Source organism: Octodon degus, unplaced genomic scaffold (assembly GCF_000260255.1).
Source record: "Octodon degus isolate 3935 unplaced genomic scaffold, OctDeg1.0 scaffold00142, whole genome shotgun sequence".
NCBI lineage: Eukaryota > Metazoa > Chordata > Mammalia > Rodentia > Octodontidae > Octodon > Octodon degus.
This window is the reverse complement of record NW_004524718.1, coordinates 6,014,893-6,031,794: the sequence shown is the minus strand read 5'-3', so window position 1 is coordinate 6,031,794 and position 16,902 is coordinate 6,014,893. Positions and strand designations below refer to the sequence as shown.

General features: G+C 39.3%; 1 protein-coding gene across 1 annotated transcript in view; it reads right to left on the bottom strand.

Annotated features, from left to right (window-relative positions):
* Plcxd3 (phosphatidylinositol specific phospholipase C X domain containing 3) overlaps positions 1–14,659 on the bottom strand; it is a 212,823-nt gene extending 198,164 nt beyond the window's left edge. The window contains exon 1 of the mRNA XM_004641801.1: positions 14,557–14,659. Within this exon, the coding sequence (XP_004641858.1) occupies positions 14,557–14,659 (103 nt within the window). The remainder of the gene's footprint in view (positions 1–14,556) is intronic.
* Between the last annotated feature and the right edge of the window lie 2,243 nt (positions 14,660–16,902).

Here is a 16,902-nt window from a genome sequence, read left to right as displayed (position 1 = left end):
TATAGTATTTTAAGGAAAGGTCTACAGGGTGTTCAGGGTCTCACTACTAGATTGGACTCATAGCAATCCATCTTTTTGCAGCCTCCCAAGAGCTGGGATTACAGGGGCACATCACCACATCCAGTCTCAATGGCAGTCTCAGTGAACCATGGGGGCAGGCCTGGCACAGCAGACCCAGGGATCAAACCCCAGGCCCCGGTGCCTGCTTGCAACCTCTTTAATCCACTAAGCTGTTTGGCTGGCTCTAACTAGTTAAATTACACTTAACACAAATCATTCTTAAATATTTCCAAAAGAATTGAAAAGTAGTGAGAGAACACTTTCTAACTCATTGTATAAGACCAATATCACACTGATATCAAAGACACTGCAATAAAATAAAACCATAGGTTAATATCCCCAAGGAAGATTGATATGAAAATCCTCAACAAATCCCAGCAGAACAAATTTAAACATACGTTTGAAAAATACATTATGGTGAAGTGGGATTTACTCTTAAGAAGCAGAACAGATCAACATACAAAAACCAACTAATGTTATGCACTATATTACCAAACAAAGGATAAAAAACCTCATGATCATATAAAATAGATACAGAAAATTCACTCCACAAAACTCAATCTCTTTTCATGATAAAGATTTTTAACAAATTAGGCATAGAATGAATATATCCAATACAGTAAAGGCAATGTATGGTGAAATCATGGTCCTATTTGCCCTTCGCAAAGGTATACAGAAGGCTGATGACATGCATGGTAAAAAGAGATTTTACCAATAGACAAGGAATGTAGAAAAGAAGAGTTTCTGTTGAACAGGGTATTCTGCAGTGGAAGACAGGGTGTGAGTTTCCAAGGCACAAAGGTGCTAGCAGGAGAGATTATTATAAGACCTAATATTGTTCAAATATTCCTCCTACTTAAAGATATCTAAAGATTCAGTGCAATCCCTATAAAAACTTATAGCAATTTTTGCAGAAATATAACAAAATGCAAAATTCACATGGGACTACATAACACCCCCAAAAACCAACAAATGTTATTTGCAAATAAAAATAAAGTCATAGGTCTTACATTGCCAGATTTCAAAACATACTACAACACAGTAATCAAAACAGTACTGGCCTAAATATCATCATATAGGACAATGGGACATAATAACCACCCCAGAATTAAATTCACATACACACAGTCAACTTATTGTCTATGACAATGGAAAGAATACAACATAGCTTAAAAGATATTTTCAACAAATGATGTTTGGAAAACTGAACATACACATAAAAAGCAATGAAAGTATCCTTATGTTATATCAAACAAAAAAATCAACTCAAAATAAAGGACTTAAATATAAGACCTGAAACTACAAAATTTTGCAAAGAAAATATAGGGGCAATGCTTTATGCAATTGAGCTTGATAATATTTCTTTAGATAGGACACAAAAATCACACAGTCAAGAGAGACCATATATAGTTTAAAAGCTTTCATACAACAATCATCAGAGAGAAAGATAACCTCTGGAATGAGAGAAAATTCTTACACATAATATGTCTTATAAGGTTTAATTTCAAAATACGCAAGGAGTCCCTGTGACTCAGTAGCAAAATCAAATAAACAAAAACCACAAGTAACCTGACCAACCACTCAGACAAGAGCTAGAATGGATATTTCCCAATGGAACACATAAAATAGCTAAGAAGTATAAGAAGTCCTTAATATCACTAATCACTAGGCAAATGAAAAGTAAAAACACAACAGGATGTTGCCTCACACCTTAGGATGTATAGTATGAAAAACAGAGACAGTAAGTAATGCTGAGAATGAGTGTGGAATCCTTGTACACTATTGAGAAAGCAAAATTATGCAGCCCCCATAGAGAAGCCTCAAAAATTTAAAATGGAACTATTATGTGACTCATAGTCCCCTGTTTAGGTTTTTCCAAAGGAATCAAAATCACATTACTGAATAAGAAACTGCATTCCCATGTTCGTTGCACCACTGTTCACAACTGGACTGTCCATCAGTGGACAAACAGAGCAACAAAACTTGATGTATACATAAAAATGGGTTATTATTTGCTGATCAACCAAGGAAATTCTGTCATCTGCTACAACTGAGACAAAAATTGAGGAAATTATGTTAAGTGAAATAAGGACAAAACAGCATGATATGACTTATAAAATATATCTGAAATAGTCAACTCCTCGAAGCACAGAATGATGATTACCAGAGATTGGAAAGAATGGGGGAAATAGGGAGTCTCTATTCAATGATGCTGTGGTTTAAATAAAAAATGGTCTCCAGAGCCTCATGAGTTTGGTAGGTGAATGGGTTATGAGGAAAACTCCAAAACTGTATTACATCCCATAAACAGCAGCAGGATAAACTTAAATGATCATCTCAATAAATACAATCTTTTGGCAAAATCCAACTTCCTTTCATGATCAAACGATAGATTTGAAAAAAATAAGTATAGAGGGATTTTATCTCTATCAGATAAAATACATTTATGATTTATTGTCAATACCATATTAAATAGGGGAAGTAGAAAACTTGCCTTCTAAAATCAGCAACAAAGAAAGGATGTCCACTAACACCACTCCTGTTTAACATAGTTCTGAAAACAGCCAGAGCAATCAGGCAAGAGAAATAATTAAAAAGAATATATATAGAAAAGGAAACATTCAAACTATTATTGTTCTCTTTTTGTTTCATTTTGTTCATTACATTTTAGATATCCATAATGATCACATTCATTATAAGGAATCTGTACCTGTACATGATATACCTTGCTTGTACTGTTTTTCCTATTCCCTTCCTATCCCTTCAACTGCTCTTCCCTTTTTTATTTATAAAATCTTTGTTTCTGTTTTTCTTTCTATTCTCTTTTCTTGTATCTTCTTTCCTTTCTCCCTTCCCTCTCCCTTGTTCCACTTCCCATTTTCTTTTCATTTCCCAATATCTATTACATGTTTTGGACCTTATTCATACTTTTTTTTCTCATATGAGAGAAACAATGTGGTATTCAAATATGTGTGTCCAATTTATTTCACTTAATAGTACGCTCCCAAAGCATATCCATTCAGCTGGAAATGTGCAAAGTTTATCCTTCTTCAGGGCAAAGCATTACTCCATTATATATTAAACAAAACTGCATCTTCTTTATCCATTCAATGCCAGATGGGCATTTGGGCTATTTCCAAGATTTATCTACTACAAACCATGCCACTATAAACACGGGTATATATATATATATATATATATATATATATATATATATATATATATCCTGGTGGTATGATACATTTACTTCTGTGCAGAATTTACCAAGAAGAGGAATACTTGGGTCAAATGGAATACTTAATCCTAGTTTTTAGAAGAATCTACCACAGTGCTTGCTCTCATCAATTCTCGCCAACAGCAAAGTGTTTCTTTTTCCCATCAGTTCCACCAGGATTTGTTATTGGTTGATTTCTTGGTAATAGCCATTCTTTCAGAGGTGAGATGGAATCTCAGCATTGCTTTAATATGCATTTCTCAAATGATCAGTAATGTTGAACACCTTTTAATATATTTATTTTCCATTTATACTTTTCCATATGAGATGTGTCTACTCATTCTACATGCCCACTTTTGGATTGGATCTTTTAATTGGGGGGGAGGGGTCTGATATTTTCAGTTCTTTATTCTAAATAGTAGTTTTTATCTGAGGAATAGCTGGCAAAATTTTATTTCCCTCTGTAGGAAAATATTTTTCCAAACTGTAGGTTTATCTCTTTACTCTGCTGGTGATTTGTTTTGTTGTGCAAAACTTTCTTTATTGGGTGAGCTCCTAGTTGTTTATTCTTTGTGATATTTCTGTGATTAAACTGTGATTAAAGTTTGTTCATAAAGTCTTTGCCTACACCAGTGTCTTCAGGAGTTCTACCTATTCTGTCTTTCATCAGATTTAGTGTTTCTCTTTTAATTTATATCTTTGATTTATTTGACTTTAGCTTAGTTCTTGGTAAAAGATATGGATCTAGTTTTAATCTTCAGCATAAAGAAAAACAGTTTTTTCCAGCATCATTTATTAAAGAGTCTATCTTTCTTCCAGGGAAGGTGTTTAGCTGCTTTATCAAAGATAAGGTGGCTGTGTGTGTTTAGAGTTATTTCTGCATTTTCTAATCTGTTCTATTGATCCTTGGAGTTTTTTATAGTATCATGCTGTTTTATCACAAGAAATAACACTGAAAATCAACAAATGGAATCATTTTGATTTTAAAAGTTGCACAGCAAAAGAAACAACCAACAGAGTGAAGGACAATCTACAGAATTGGAAAACTTCATCAGCTATTTCTTGAACAGAAGGCTAGCATCTGGAATAGATAAAGAACTGAAAAAAATTAGGCTCCTTCAAATAAAAAGCCCAGAGCTGGGGAGATAGCTCGACAGCATAAGCACCTGCATGCCAAGTGGAAGGTCCTGAGTTTGATCCCTGGTACTACATGCCGAGCCAGTCCCAGAATGGGCCATGGTGGCACACTCTTGTAATCCCAACACTAGGGAGGCAGAGACAGAAGGATCACTATGATTCTGAACTGTAGCAAGATCCTATATCAAAAATTAAAAAATACAATTAAGAGGCCCAACCAAGAACGTATAATGACATACTACTACTCTTCTATAAAAAATGACAGATTTGTAGGAATATGGATGCACCTGGATGATATGTTGAGTGAAATAAACCAGACACACATGCTCATAAATGGTATTTCTCATTTGAGTGAGACAAAGGACAACAAAGAGAATATGTAATGATGGATAGATGGGGACAAGGGGATGGATCTCTTGCCATAAGGAAATGGTCCAAAGGGAAGAGCACCAGAGATGAAGAGGAGGGGAATGAGAAACAAAAAGAATGATGCTACACCAGGCATGGGAACCTAATAACTTCAATTAATGTAAACATCATATGACATAACATGAGATAAGATTAATAATATCAACAAAAATGAAAAATGGGACCGGGAAATGAGAGGAAGAGGGTAGGAGGTGGAAGGAAGATAAAAGGAATTTTTTAAAAAGAAAAAAGTTATGTGTATATACATGTAACCATTCCCCATGATGACTGTAAACAGCATGAATTGCACACACGTACTAACAAATTTTTTAAAGGCGGTAGAAATGAATAGACACTTCTCAGAAGAAGAACAAAGAGTCAAAAAATTCACAAAAAAATATTCAACATTGCTGGCCATTAGTGAAATGCAAAATAAGACTACACTGAGACACCATCTTACCCCAGAAAGAATGACCATCTTCAAAGATTTAAATCTAAAAAACAATCAATGCCTGTGGAGATACGGGGAAATGAAACTCTTCTACATTGTTGATGGGAATGTAAACTAATACCAGCACTACGGAAATCAATGTGCAGACTGCTAAAAAATATCTGAAAACAGAAATTCCGTTTAACCTAGCTATTCCCCTTCAAGGTCTCTTCCCAAGGGAATTAGAGTAGTGATGTCTCAAGGATCCATGCAGACCCGTGCTTACAATTCACAATAGCTGGACCTTGGAAACAGTGTATATGTCCACCAAGAGATGAATGGATAAAGACAATAATGTATTTATAAATAATGGAGTACTACACTCCCTTAAAGATAAATGATGCATTTGTAGACAAGTGGATGCAACTTGAGAATATACTATAAAATGAAATAAGAAGATACACAAGCTTAAATATTGTATGATTTCACTTATATGAGAAGAGAGAGAGACAGAGGGAGAGAAATAGAGACAGAGAAAAAGATAGAAGATAATAAATAGGAAGTAGGGAAAAGTTCAAATAATTCCTCAAATTATCTATTCCATCACTTAAAAAATATTCTAAGACATATGCTACTTTGTTTCATTTATACTTCCAATTTCCTTTTGTTCTTGGAAAGATTTTCCCTTTCCTTTATTTGCTTCTTCTTTGTAAGAAAGTGCCTTTTTTGACTATGACTTACATTATGAGTAAAATTTGGCCATTCTTTTAAATGATACACAGTGCATAGCTAGTGTCTGTTTATTTTGTTATGAGATTTTAGTTTTCCATAGAAGGAATAAAAGTGTTCTATTTTCTTTATTAATTTCTATTTAAATATTTTTTAAAAAACTTCTAGTCATAAATTTGTAGGGATATCTAACTTTCTCTAATAACATATTTCCCTCCTCCCATACTATTCATCTGCTGAAGTTCTCTGTGTAGGGTTAGGTAGAAGCTGGTTTAGGAAATGGGGTTTTCTAGGTAAGTAAAGCATGAAAGACTAAGCTGAGTGTTGCAGCCATCTCCAGGAGCACTTCTCTAATGCAGAACCAACGACTATGTCCTAAAAGGAAGACAAATGAGGACACCAAGAGGTAAGGAAGAGTATTCAAAGCATTGCATCCTGCATGCTTCCCTTTGAGGAGGATCTTTGCATTCCTCTGACCACTTTTTAGAATTAATTTTACAGTAAGGATGCTCTGACCTTCTCAGGCCTCCATATGGCAAGTTGGGTGTGTAGCCTAAGACACAGAGGTCTGTCCCCATTTACCCATCAGGACGCCATCAAGTATGTCTTCCTTTTCACCACTGAATGTGCTGGAGGGAGCCTCCAGGAATGCTTAGCAGACGGTGATCAGCACCCAGCATAGCCCATGTTCTTTCCTGAAATATGCTGCAAGTATACTGAGGAACCAAATTATCATTATAATACTCAGACTCTGGACTGGGTATTGATTGAGGATAATCTTGACTACTTCATAAAAATCAACTCACAGGAAGAGATCTATGTGGGGCAGGGATTTAAGATAAGAGTATTGTAAGAGCTGTCCACTCCCCAGATCTGTAATGAATTACAGGAACACAACAAGAGCACATTTAACAAATTCTTGGGCCATCTGCTCCAGTACCTGGCCTCCGGAGGTGACTAATCCTGGATGACTCTCAAGAATGTTTAACCATCTTCTCCTTTCCCTCTCTTCCTGCCCTATCTCCCTCTCTTAATAGAGCATAATAAAAGCATATGGTGCTGTGGAAAACTTTTGGCAGCAGAATTCTATCTGTACCATGGTAGAATTTTCCCCCCTCACTTCTTTCTTCCTTCTGGAATATCTAATTTATATGCTTTTGTATTCCTCAGTTTTCTGAGGCTAACTGTAACCCTACACAGGTTAGGAGAAATAAAGGAAAACAGGGTATGCTTCTGGAGTATGGTAAATACCATTATCTGTATTTAAGAGTTCCTTGAAGGGGCCAGGGTGATGGCTCAGTAGAATCCTCAGTTCAAAAAAAAAAAAAAAAAAAAAAGAGTTCCTTGAATTACCACTATAATCTTTGGTATCTTCGGTTTTCAAAAATTAATGCTTGTGAGTGACACAGATTCTCACTGATGATAAATTTTTTAGAAGATGACGCTCATTTCTTTAAGTAAAAAGAATGAATAATGCGTTGTGGGGTGTGTGTGTGTGTGTGTGTGCGCGCGTTAACTTTTTTGAAGGGTCAGATCACATCAATTATTATGTGCTCTAATACAATAGAGCCCTTAGAAATTAGCTTACCTATGTCAGATTATTTGAAACTATTTACATGATCCCATACTACTTGGTTGGGAAAATAAATATCTTGTTTTTATTTCTACTCTACACTTGCATCCATGAATGATTAGGTAGCTCCACTAGAGGTGTACTTGCTGAAAAAACTAAGACACTTCCTGAAAAATGTATCCTTAAGAGAAACCAGGAACACAAACAACTATATATTTGCATGCCCACACATACAAATGCACTGAACCATATGTACCCACATATGGTTGCATACACAGAGTCAGCTAACATCAAGAATGCAGAGTATAGAACAGAATCTGTGCCACATATTATCGTCTGCTATTTCTTGTAAACTTCCACCTGAGTCCCATGGGCAAAGGATGACAATAGAAGACTCCATACAAACCAAGCCAAAGGCTAGACATGCTACAGTAGTGCTAGTCTAGTACTTGTGGCTTCAATGGTACAGCAGAGTTACTGAAAGTTGGGTCAGCAGTTTCCATGATATGGGATTTAGCTCTGAGGGCCTTTGAACCTTAGATGTGAACATTCTTCATGCTTTGGCCTCTGAAGCCCAAGTGCAGACTCTTGTACAAGTACCAGTGGCAGTGATGTGTGGGCATAAAACTATGAAAGCACAGTTCATCTGTACATCAAAGGAGCAAAAGTGACGACTCCCCAAAATGTCCCCAACACAGGAAGGAAGGGAAGTGTCAGAGACCATGTGGTAAGCCAAAGGACTGGCTTATCAATCTAGCCCAAGGAACTGGCTTATGTATCACCCTTAAGAAGCCACCCAGAGACTTCTAGAACTATTTAGAAACTCATTAAGAAATTTGAAATGAATTAAAACTGACAACTATTATGACTCTAATTTTATTTTGGAGCCAGTAGGGTATAGGAGACACTACTTTTTGTGCCAATGTGTCTTCAATTGTTAATCTTCCCTCACAAATATTTCCTACTATTACTGTTGATACATGGCACTCTGTATGCTTCCTCTTCTCTGTAATTTATCTTTTCTACATGAGTGTGGTTATAATTAAATAAGAGAAAACAAACTCTAAGTAAAAGTGTGGAAAATTTTCAAATGCAAAAAGTGCACGAGCCTTAATGTATAAACACTGTATTATCCATTTTAGCAATTTGAGATGTCTGTGGTCTGTTGTAACTATTTTAGAATATTTATTGTGTCAGACTATTTAAAATTCAAACAACTGAGTTATAACCACACTTATACATATTTCTACACGTGTCAACTATGCAGTAAATGCAGGAAGTGCGTTTTGCAGACAGAAATGAGATTGATCATTTTCTCTCTGTCAGAAACTAATTTTACAAGAAAAGAAACCAATTCTACTGTTTACTTTCTCTTTTGATAATATTCTGATGCTGATTAGTACATTTTTCATTCACAATGACACTTTTATTTGCGAGAAATATTTAGAAGCTCTGGCATATAGATTAAAGGAATTAACCTGCAGTTCATCCATTTATCAAAAGTAGCTGGACTTCTGCACAATAAGGAATGAAACCAAGTGGACCAAGAAACAAAATAAGGATACTTCCCAAATTGGCATTAGCGTCCATTAGCATCACCAGATGGGCTAACTTTAAGTGCTGCTGATGGCCAATATCAATGAGAAGCAGAACTTTAAGGAAAGGAAGGGAAACATTTTAAATTTATCACAATGACCCAATTTGAACACTTAAGTGGCATTAAATAACATTTATTGCTCAAGGTGAATGATGAACTATAATGTCAGTTATAAGAGATGTTCCTAGCTCAGGCCATTAGTGCTGAGTCAAATATGGGGTATGGCTTTAAACCCGATGGCACCTTTGAACACTCATGGACAGAATAGATAGCCCAAGAGAGAAGGCCCTGTGTACTTATTTAAATTTGACCCTGACCCTCACATAAAGTTTCCTTACAGAGGTAACCAAAGTCATGTTTCTAGAATTTCAGATGCACTTATAAATTACCTAGGGATCTTGTTAAAATGTAAACTGTGATTAAGTACATCTGAGAGGTAGGATCTGAAATTCTGAATTTCTTCTACATGTACAAGAATGCTACCAGTCCCTGGACCAACTTCAAGCAGAAAAAAGCTTTGAGAATTATTGGTAGACTATGTGGAAAGTCATACTTTGTAAATGTCAAGATATATGTCATTTTACCCTGACGGACAATAGGTCATGATTCAATTTAAATTTTTAAGAAAAATTCCAAGTAGAACAAACTAGGTTTCAGAAATCCTTCAGGGCAGAGTGAGGAGAAGGAAAGGATAGGGAAAGGGTGCTCCTCAGGTACTAAATTATAGTTAACTAAAGGGAAAAACTTATGTTCTACTGCACATAGGGCAGTCGTGGTGAACCTCTGGCCTGAGTGCATGGTGGGCATGCAGAGCCCCCTCTCTTAGCAGGCCAGTCAAGTTGTCTCAGTGTCACGTGAGCAGCCAAACATTGGCTATCAGTGCACACAAGAGCACTGCACATGCTCGGAAGCCACTCAGCCTCTAATAGCCTCCCCATCGCTAGCACAGGGTGACTGTAAGTACTGATAATGTATTGTATGTTTCAGAAGGATAAAAAGGAAAGGCTTCAGGAGTTTTCACCATGAAAAGTGATAAACGTTTGAGAAGACAAGTTTAATCCAACTTGGCCATTACACAATGTGTAAATTTATTGAAATACCACATAAATATGCACAAATTTGCTGTTACAAATTAAAACTTTTTTAAAAGTTAAAATCACAAGTAGTCTCCAATTTTTCATTTCTTAGCAAAAGCTAAACAAAACTGGGAACTGGAAAAGCAACACAAAATTCATACTACAGAATGTTGCTGTGCAAAATTAACTTGTGTAACACTACCCTGAATTAAAAAAAAAATATGAAAATCACCCTTTTTTTCAGAAGTTGCGCAGTTAGACATACTCCTGGGAACAGCCTATAGATTGCCTTATCCCAATTAAAACAGGAATATTAAATTACAAATGAGAAGAACTGGCTTGAGGCACACTGGAAACAACAAGTGAGGACTGCCAGGAAAGAAATCAAAATCTGACAGAGACAGAAAGTGTAGCTCAGTGGGACAGCACTTTCTCACATGGACAGGGGCCCAAGCTTGACCCTCAGCATGAAAAATAATTCAGCAAAACTACAGAAATCAGTTGTATAAATGTCCTCACTTTTCTGGGTTTTTTTTCATTGATGCTGAAATTTTCTAAAGAAAAAAAAAAGGAATTCCATAGGTATAATCTTTAAACAATAAAGCATTTCTGTGCTGCTTATGGAAAGTACAATCAACAATGAAACATCCACTCTCTGAGGTTCCATCCCCCAATACCTTGGCTAATTTTCCACTATTATATGGTCAGTTTACTACATTATGTGTAAAGGAGTTTCGTCACATACCAGAAAATGCCTAACAGACCCCACTATGAAGAAAACCTTCCCAGTCTTAGGTTTTGTGCAGAATGACTCGCTGTCACAGACCCATATTATCAACCTCACTTGTTTCCATGATAGGTCTCTTTAACAGTTCTGGAGCCAGCACAACTACAGCACTGGATCCCTGCTTCAGAGAAGCCAAATAACCACCAGACTCACCTTCACCTAAATTTAATACTTTGTCTCTTTCTTTCTGTCTGTTTCACTTCTCTTGCCTATTTGTGGTGAGAGCATGCATGAGTCATAAGCCCAAAATGCCATGGTTATACAGATATGCATGAATGAAAATTCAGTGTGGTTCTATTACAGAGAGAAACAAATGATACAAGACAAAAAACTGAGTAGCTACCAATCTGTTCTGGCAGTATCATTCTTTTGAATTATAAATTGAAAGTAAAATTACTGATACCAAGTACTGACCAAGTCTTTAGCCCAGTCAATACCAAATCATGAAGCCATTTAGATGCAAAATAGTAAAGAAAAAATTGAATTCGAAAATAATCAAGAAGCAGACATGAGAAATATTTAATAATGTAAAAACTGCATACATGGTAAAGAATATCACACATGCAGACTGTTCTTTGCTGTAGTCTTGAGTAATTTGGGCCAGCTGCCCCCCAAGTAAGTGGCCTCATGATTAAGCAGCTCTTCACTTTTCACTTTTTACCTAAGAAATTGTGAAGCTTTGAGGATAACTGAGCAGTAGTTCCCCTTCATAGAAACACTTGTGTGGTGCAGCAGGCGTGATTTTAGATGGTGGAGATAATTGCTTAATTCAAGCTGCAGCGACTGGCCAAGTAAACATGTAGCAGCCAGGAAGCTATTAGTGTGATTTTAAGGCAATTATTCCATTAGTGTTTAATAGTCTCCAATTAGTCTTCTCTGACTATCAAAGTTTGAATGTGTGTTTTTCCTCCAAAAATTCTCAGCATTAAATAATTCAGAAAAGCACCAAACTGGTTTTTAATCCTGGTTGCATATACTGTATGTGGATCTACCAAATTTCCCCTCAAGAATCGTGGAGGTATAAAAGAAGACAGCTTTGGTGATGGATGGGGTGTGTGTGTGTGTGTGTGTGTGTGTGTGTGTGTGTGTGTGTGTGTCTGTTTTTAATCCTGGTTTTTAATCCTGATTGCATATACTGTATGTGGATCTACCAAATTTCCCCTCAAGAATCATGGAGGTATAAAAGATGACAGCTTTGGTGATAGATGGTGTGTGTGTGTGTGTGTGTGTGTGTGTGTGTGTGTGTGTGTTTCTCAGAAGTATTGAAGTGAAAATGGGAGAATTTGTAGAGGATCCGCTTTGGATATTTTAGTCACAGGAGTCTGGAAAGCAATAGAAATTTCCACAGCATCCCAATGCCATCATCTTTACGTCTTTACTCAAAGATTCCCAGAATTTCAAAATCTCTTGGAAACCCCAAGTTTCCATATGTCTCCATGGGAGAAAAGAAAAGTTCTTGTAGTTCTTTGACTTCTTACCCTGGTCGCTGCCTGTGCAGCAGCATCCATACACGAACCTTAAACTTTCCCTCCAAAATTCACAGTAGATCTTCCGTAAAGTCTGGTTTAGAGATTAGGTTATTAAACTAATTGCAGGTCCTTCTATCTATGTTGAGCTATCTTTTCCTTCATCTATGAAATGAAGACAGAAGTGCATTTCATGGGGTTTTTGGAAGAATATGGGTCAGAATGTATTAACAGGACTTTGAAAGGTGATATGATCCAGAAATGTAAGGTAGACCCCGCCCTCAGACCTAGCCATGCTGATTTAGGTTTTTAACTTCCTTGAAGGTCTCCAGTCACCTATCAGAAAACTGACAGCCCGTACTTTCTCTGTGTACACACACGTGCCAATAAGAAGGTCAATGGTTTTTAAACCATGTAAAAAATGAAGGAAGAAAATGGACAGGAGTCTGTGGAAGTGCCAGTGGCGTTTTGCCAACAAAGTTGTGTACTTTCTATCGTCTCCTTCGGCTCCTTCAAAAGAGCAATTCCAGGGCTCAGCCAGGTAGCAGAGTAAGTACAGAGTGGAGGGGCTGTGTTGCTCTTCCCTTTGGAGGTCTCTGAGCCCTTGGGAAGTTACCTAGTACAGAAGGGCAGAAGGAGACAACCCTGTTGGGAAAGGTGCTCTTAGGGGTGCCTGTGCTAGCCATCATGGCCTAATATCCACTTCACTAGCCACCTTTGACTTAAGGTATTCATCAATTCCAGCACTGGTCCTTGAGATTTTCAGGAATAGGAGGTTTTTTTTTTTTTTTTTTTTTTTTTTTTTTTTTGTGGGGGGATGGAGGGTCTTTGGGCAGTTCTTTTTCTTCTTCATTGCATTTTTCCTCAGTGACTGAAACAGGGCACTGGGTGGACTCGAACAAGAGAAGAGAGGCTGATTTTAGTAACCTAGCTCTGCTCTGGATGGAAAGTGGACTACCCATCAGCAATTTGCCCTCCAACCTGGTCTTGGAAGGATCAGGTGGGAGCTCCTTCAGCCCAGGTGCACAGCTTCATTGGTAAGGAGTGTAACCCTGTTTCTAGCTGTCATCCTTGCAGATTGTCCTGAAAGGACCCTCCCTCCTGTAGAGCAGAGCTAGAGCTTGCTGCGCACTCCTGCTCCAAAAACCTGCCCAGTCCTCTGATCCCAGTCTCCTTCTCTCCTTCGCCATGCTGAAGCCTCTTGATAACCTCGCATCTTCCTCGTGGAGTCCCCTGATTCTTCCTTCTAGGCTGTCTGGACCTCAACTCAATCCCCTTTCCCCCACCATGTGCTCAGTCACCCCACTCCAGCGTCGCTGATCACGCAGGTTCCTTTCCTCCCTTTCTGTCCCGAGCAGCAAATGCAGAGTCCGGAACGGTTCGCCTTCCTGACCCGGCCGCCCAAGGCTGCCCACTCGCACTCGGACAGGACTCCATACCGTGGCCCCTCGGCCTGGCCCTGGAGTCCGCGCGACCAGGAAGCGCCCGCCTTGGCTCCGTGCCCCTCATCTTGGCGTCAAGGGCAGCGGTCTAGCAGCCGCACGTCCCTGAACTTTCCTCACTCTTCCGAAAGCGCTTTGTCTCTTTTAAGGAGACTGGGGACAGACACGAGTTTCTATCCGATAAACTACCAAATGTGCTCAATTCTATGCCGGGAACGCTCTCCCAGATCCCTGCGGAAGCCGAGACTCGGGACACGAGCTCCAGCCACCGCGCACTGTCACCCCTGATCAGGAGCCGGAGACCCGCTCCTCTCCGGGAGCTGTGGCGAGACCGCGGGAGGGACACCAGCAGCCGTCCTGGAGCCCCGTTCTTTCCTTGCCCCAGCCCTACACTCTCAGACAGCTCGCTTCTAAAGCCCCCTGGAAAGCAGTCACCTTGACTCTAGGCGCCACCATCCCCGGAGGTTTGGAAATGCCGGGAAGCCCAGGGTGGCTGGGCACGCTTGAGCTCGGCCCTTGACCCCCGCCTCCCCCCCCAGGGGGGTCCCTCCCGCTGCCGAGACAAGTTCCACTCGGGGTCAGGGAAAGCAGGGCGGGGCGGCCGGAGCAGGCAGCAGCCTCCGCGCGCCTCGCCTACCTGGGATGGCCAGATTGGTGAGGGGCATGCTGTGGATGCTCTCGGGCAGCGCTGCCATCCAGTCGGCCAGCTGCAGCTCGTTCCTCCCCTGAGATGAGGCCATCGTGCAGGTCGGCTGCTGCGCGCGGGTCCCGCTCCTCGCAGGCTGGCAGGCTGGCAAGCTGCTGCCGCTAATCCAATGTTTGCTCCAGCCCCGGCTGGAGTTTACACTCCGCTCTGCGCCACACCCACAGGATGGCGCAGACACATGCTAATTTTAATAATTATTCAAAACACCCCGTGCTCCCCGAGTGCTTCCGACAGACTCCACCGGAGCTTTTGTTCCTGACGTCCGCGCTCCAGTGTCTCTGCCTTCCCTCCCTTCCCCCTCCCTCCTCCAGCCTTAACCCTCCTAGGTGTCTCTGCCTTTCCTTGCCATTCTGCAGCTTTCTTCCGCTTCTTATTCCTAATCTTTCATTTTTGAAAACTTGATTCACCAAGCTGCTTTTTCCATGCTCTCGATCTGTCTTTTGACGTGACTTCCCGGTCCTATCTGCATAAAAGGCCTCTGGAGACTGAACCTGAAATGCTAGTAGACTTTAGGATGTTACCGCCTCCTGAGGAGCAGACTTGCACTGGCTTTTAAGACTTTCGGTGCCTACCAGAGAGGGCTCTTTTTTATAAGTCCGCAAACAACAGGTTATGCCTTTTCTCCCCTGGCGCCCACAGCCCTGCTTATACAAAATGGTGATCTTCATTCACCACTTTGCCTGATTTTTGAAATAGCTAATAGATGTGGTGCCAGAGACAGGCATTTAGATTCTAGGTGATTCTAGTTAAGCCCCGGTGTCCTGCTCCATTGCTTTCATAGTAAAGAAACACTGAACCACAGCAGGGAAAATCCACGTCTGTGGAGAAAGCTGTCTACGTCTTCTTGTTTCATAGATCAAAGTCTAATGATGGAAGAAAACCACCACGTCTTCCAGTGACACACTATAATTGTCAACAGCATTTGGTGGAATATATTTGGCACAACTCAAAGACTGAATTTTCCTTCTTTGGCAGACTAGAAAGCTGAAATCCCTCACGGGACTTCCAAAGGACTATGTGGGTCCACCTGTTCTCCAGGGAGAAAGAGGACCCAGAGCAAGTCTTACAAATGTGATGAAGCTAGCAGTGGTCTGAACTGAATACATTAGATGAACTGAAATTGTGCTGGGCCTTAACAGCCTGGAGAATGGAGTTGCATTCTTTCAGACAGTGGTGTGGAGATTATTCTTTTCCTTAAAGAAATGATATGAAGTTGGAGAAATAATAAACAAAGGTAAGAGACAGAGCTGTGAAACCTAAGAATAATCACATCAGTTCAGCAAAACCATTTAGCTTCAGGGCTGGGGAGATGACTCAGTGGAATAAGCGCTTCCCTGACAAGCACAAGGGCCTGAGTTCAATCCCTGGTTCCACCAAATAAAAGAAAGAAAAAGAAAAAAAATTTTTAAACCTCTAGAGCATCCTTATTTTGTATAATATGCTCTGAAACCAAAAGATATTTACTGGGGACATTCTAGGAAGGACAGAAGAGAGACGATGCCTTATCCTTTGGATCAAGTTGTACATTCTCTTCATAGAATCAATTCATCGATTTGAGGATCAAATAGGGTTATCTTTAGGGATGAGAATAGGATGTATAGGATTTTTTTTTTTTTTTGAACTGGAGATTGAACTCAGGCCCTTGTGCTTGCCAGGGAAGTACTTATTCCACTGAGCCATCTCCCTGGCCCTAGGATTTTTTTTCTCCAAGTAAATCTTAATTTTCATGCTAACACAGAAGACCCCATTTGTCCTTTTAATTAGAATGAGAATTTTCCTCAGTCGATGATTCTTAGTCAATGGTCTTATAATCACCACCTTTCTGGCTAATGCTGGTGCTCTCAGGGTACTGTGATACAGCAAAATATAAAGCTGGGAGTTAGCTACTCTGACTCTGAGTAATTTAAGCAAATCCTCCTATCTCTGTCTGCCCCAATTCTCTCCATTGTAAAATGATATTAATAACATCAAGATTTGTGGTGAAACTTCCAGAAGAAAATGTTTGTTGAAATATTTGTTGAAATAACAGGTTATATGTATCTTCACTTCTCTTGAACTTTTTAAGATAGTCTTGCCTTTTAAAGTATTGTTTTTCAAGAGAGTGAAATAATTACTGAATCTGGGAAATATTTTTAATATGATTCATTTAAGATCATACCCTCTTCAAATGTACTAAGCTTAGTTGCCCCCAAAAGTTTGTAAAACATGTTTTTAAAAAATTAAATCACCTTCGATATTGAGGACAGTTTCCTTTGTAAATAATTGTGTACTATCTTT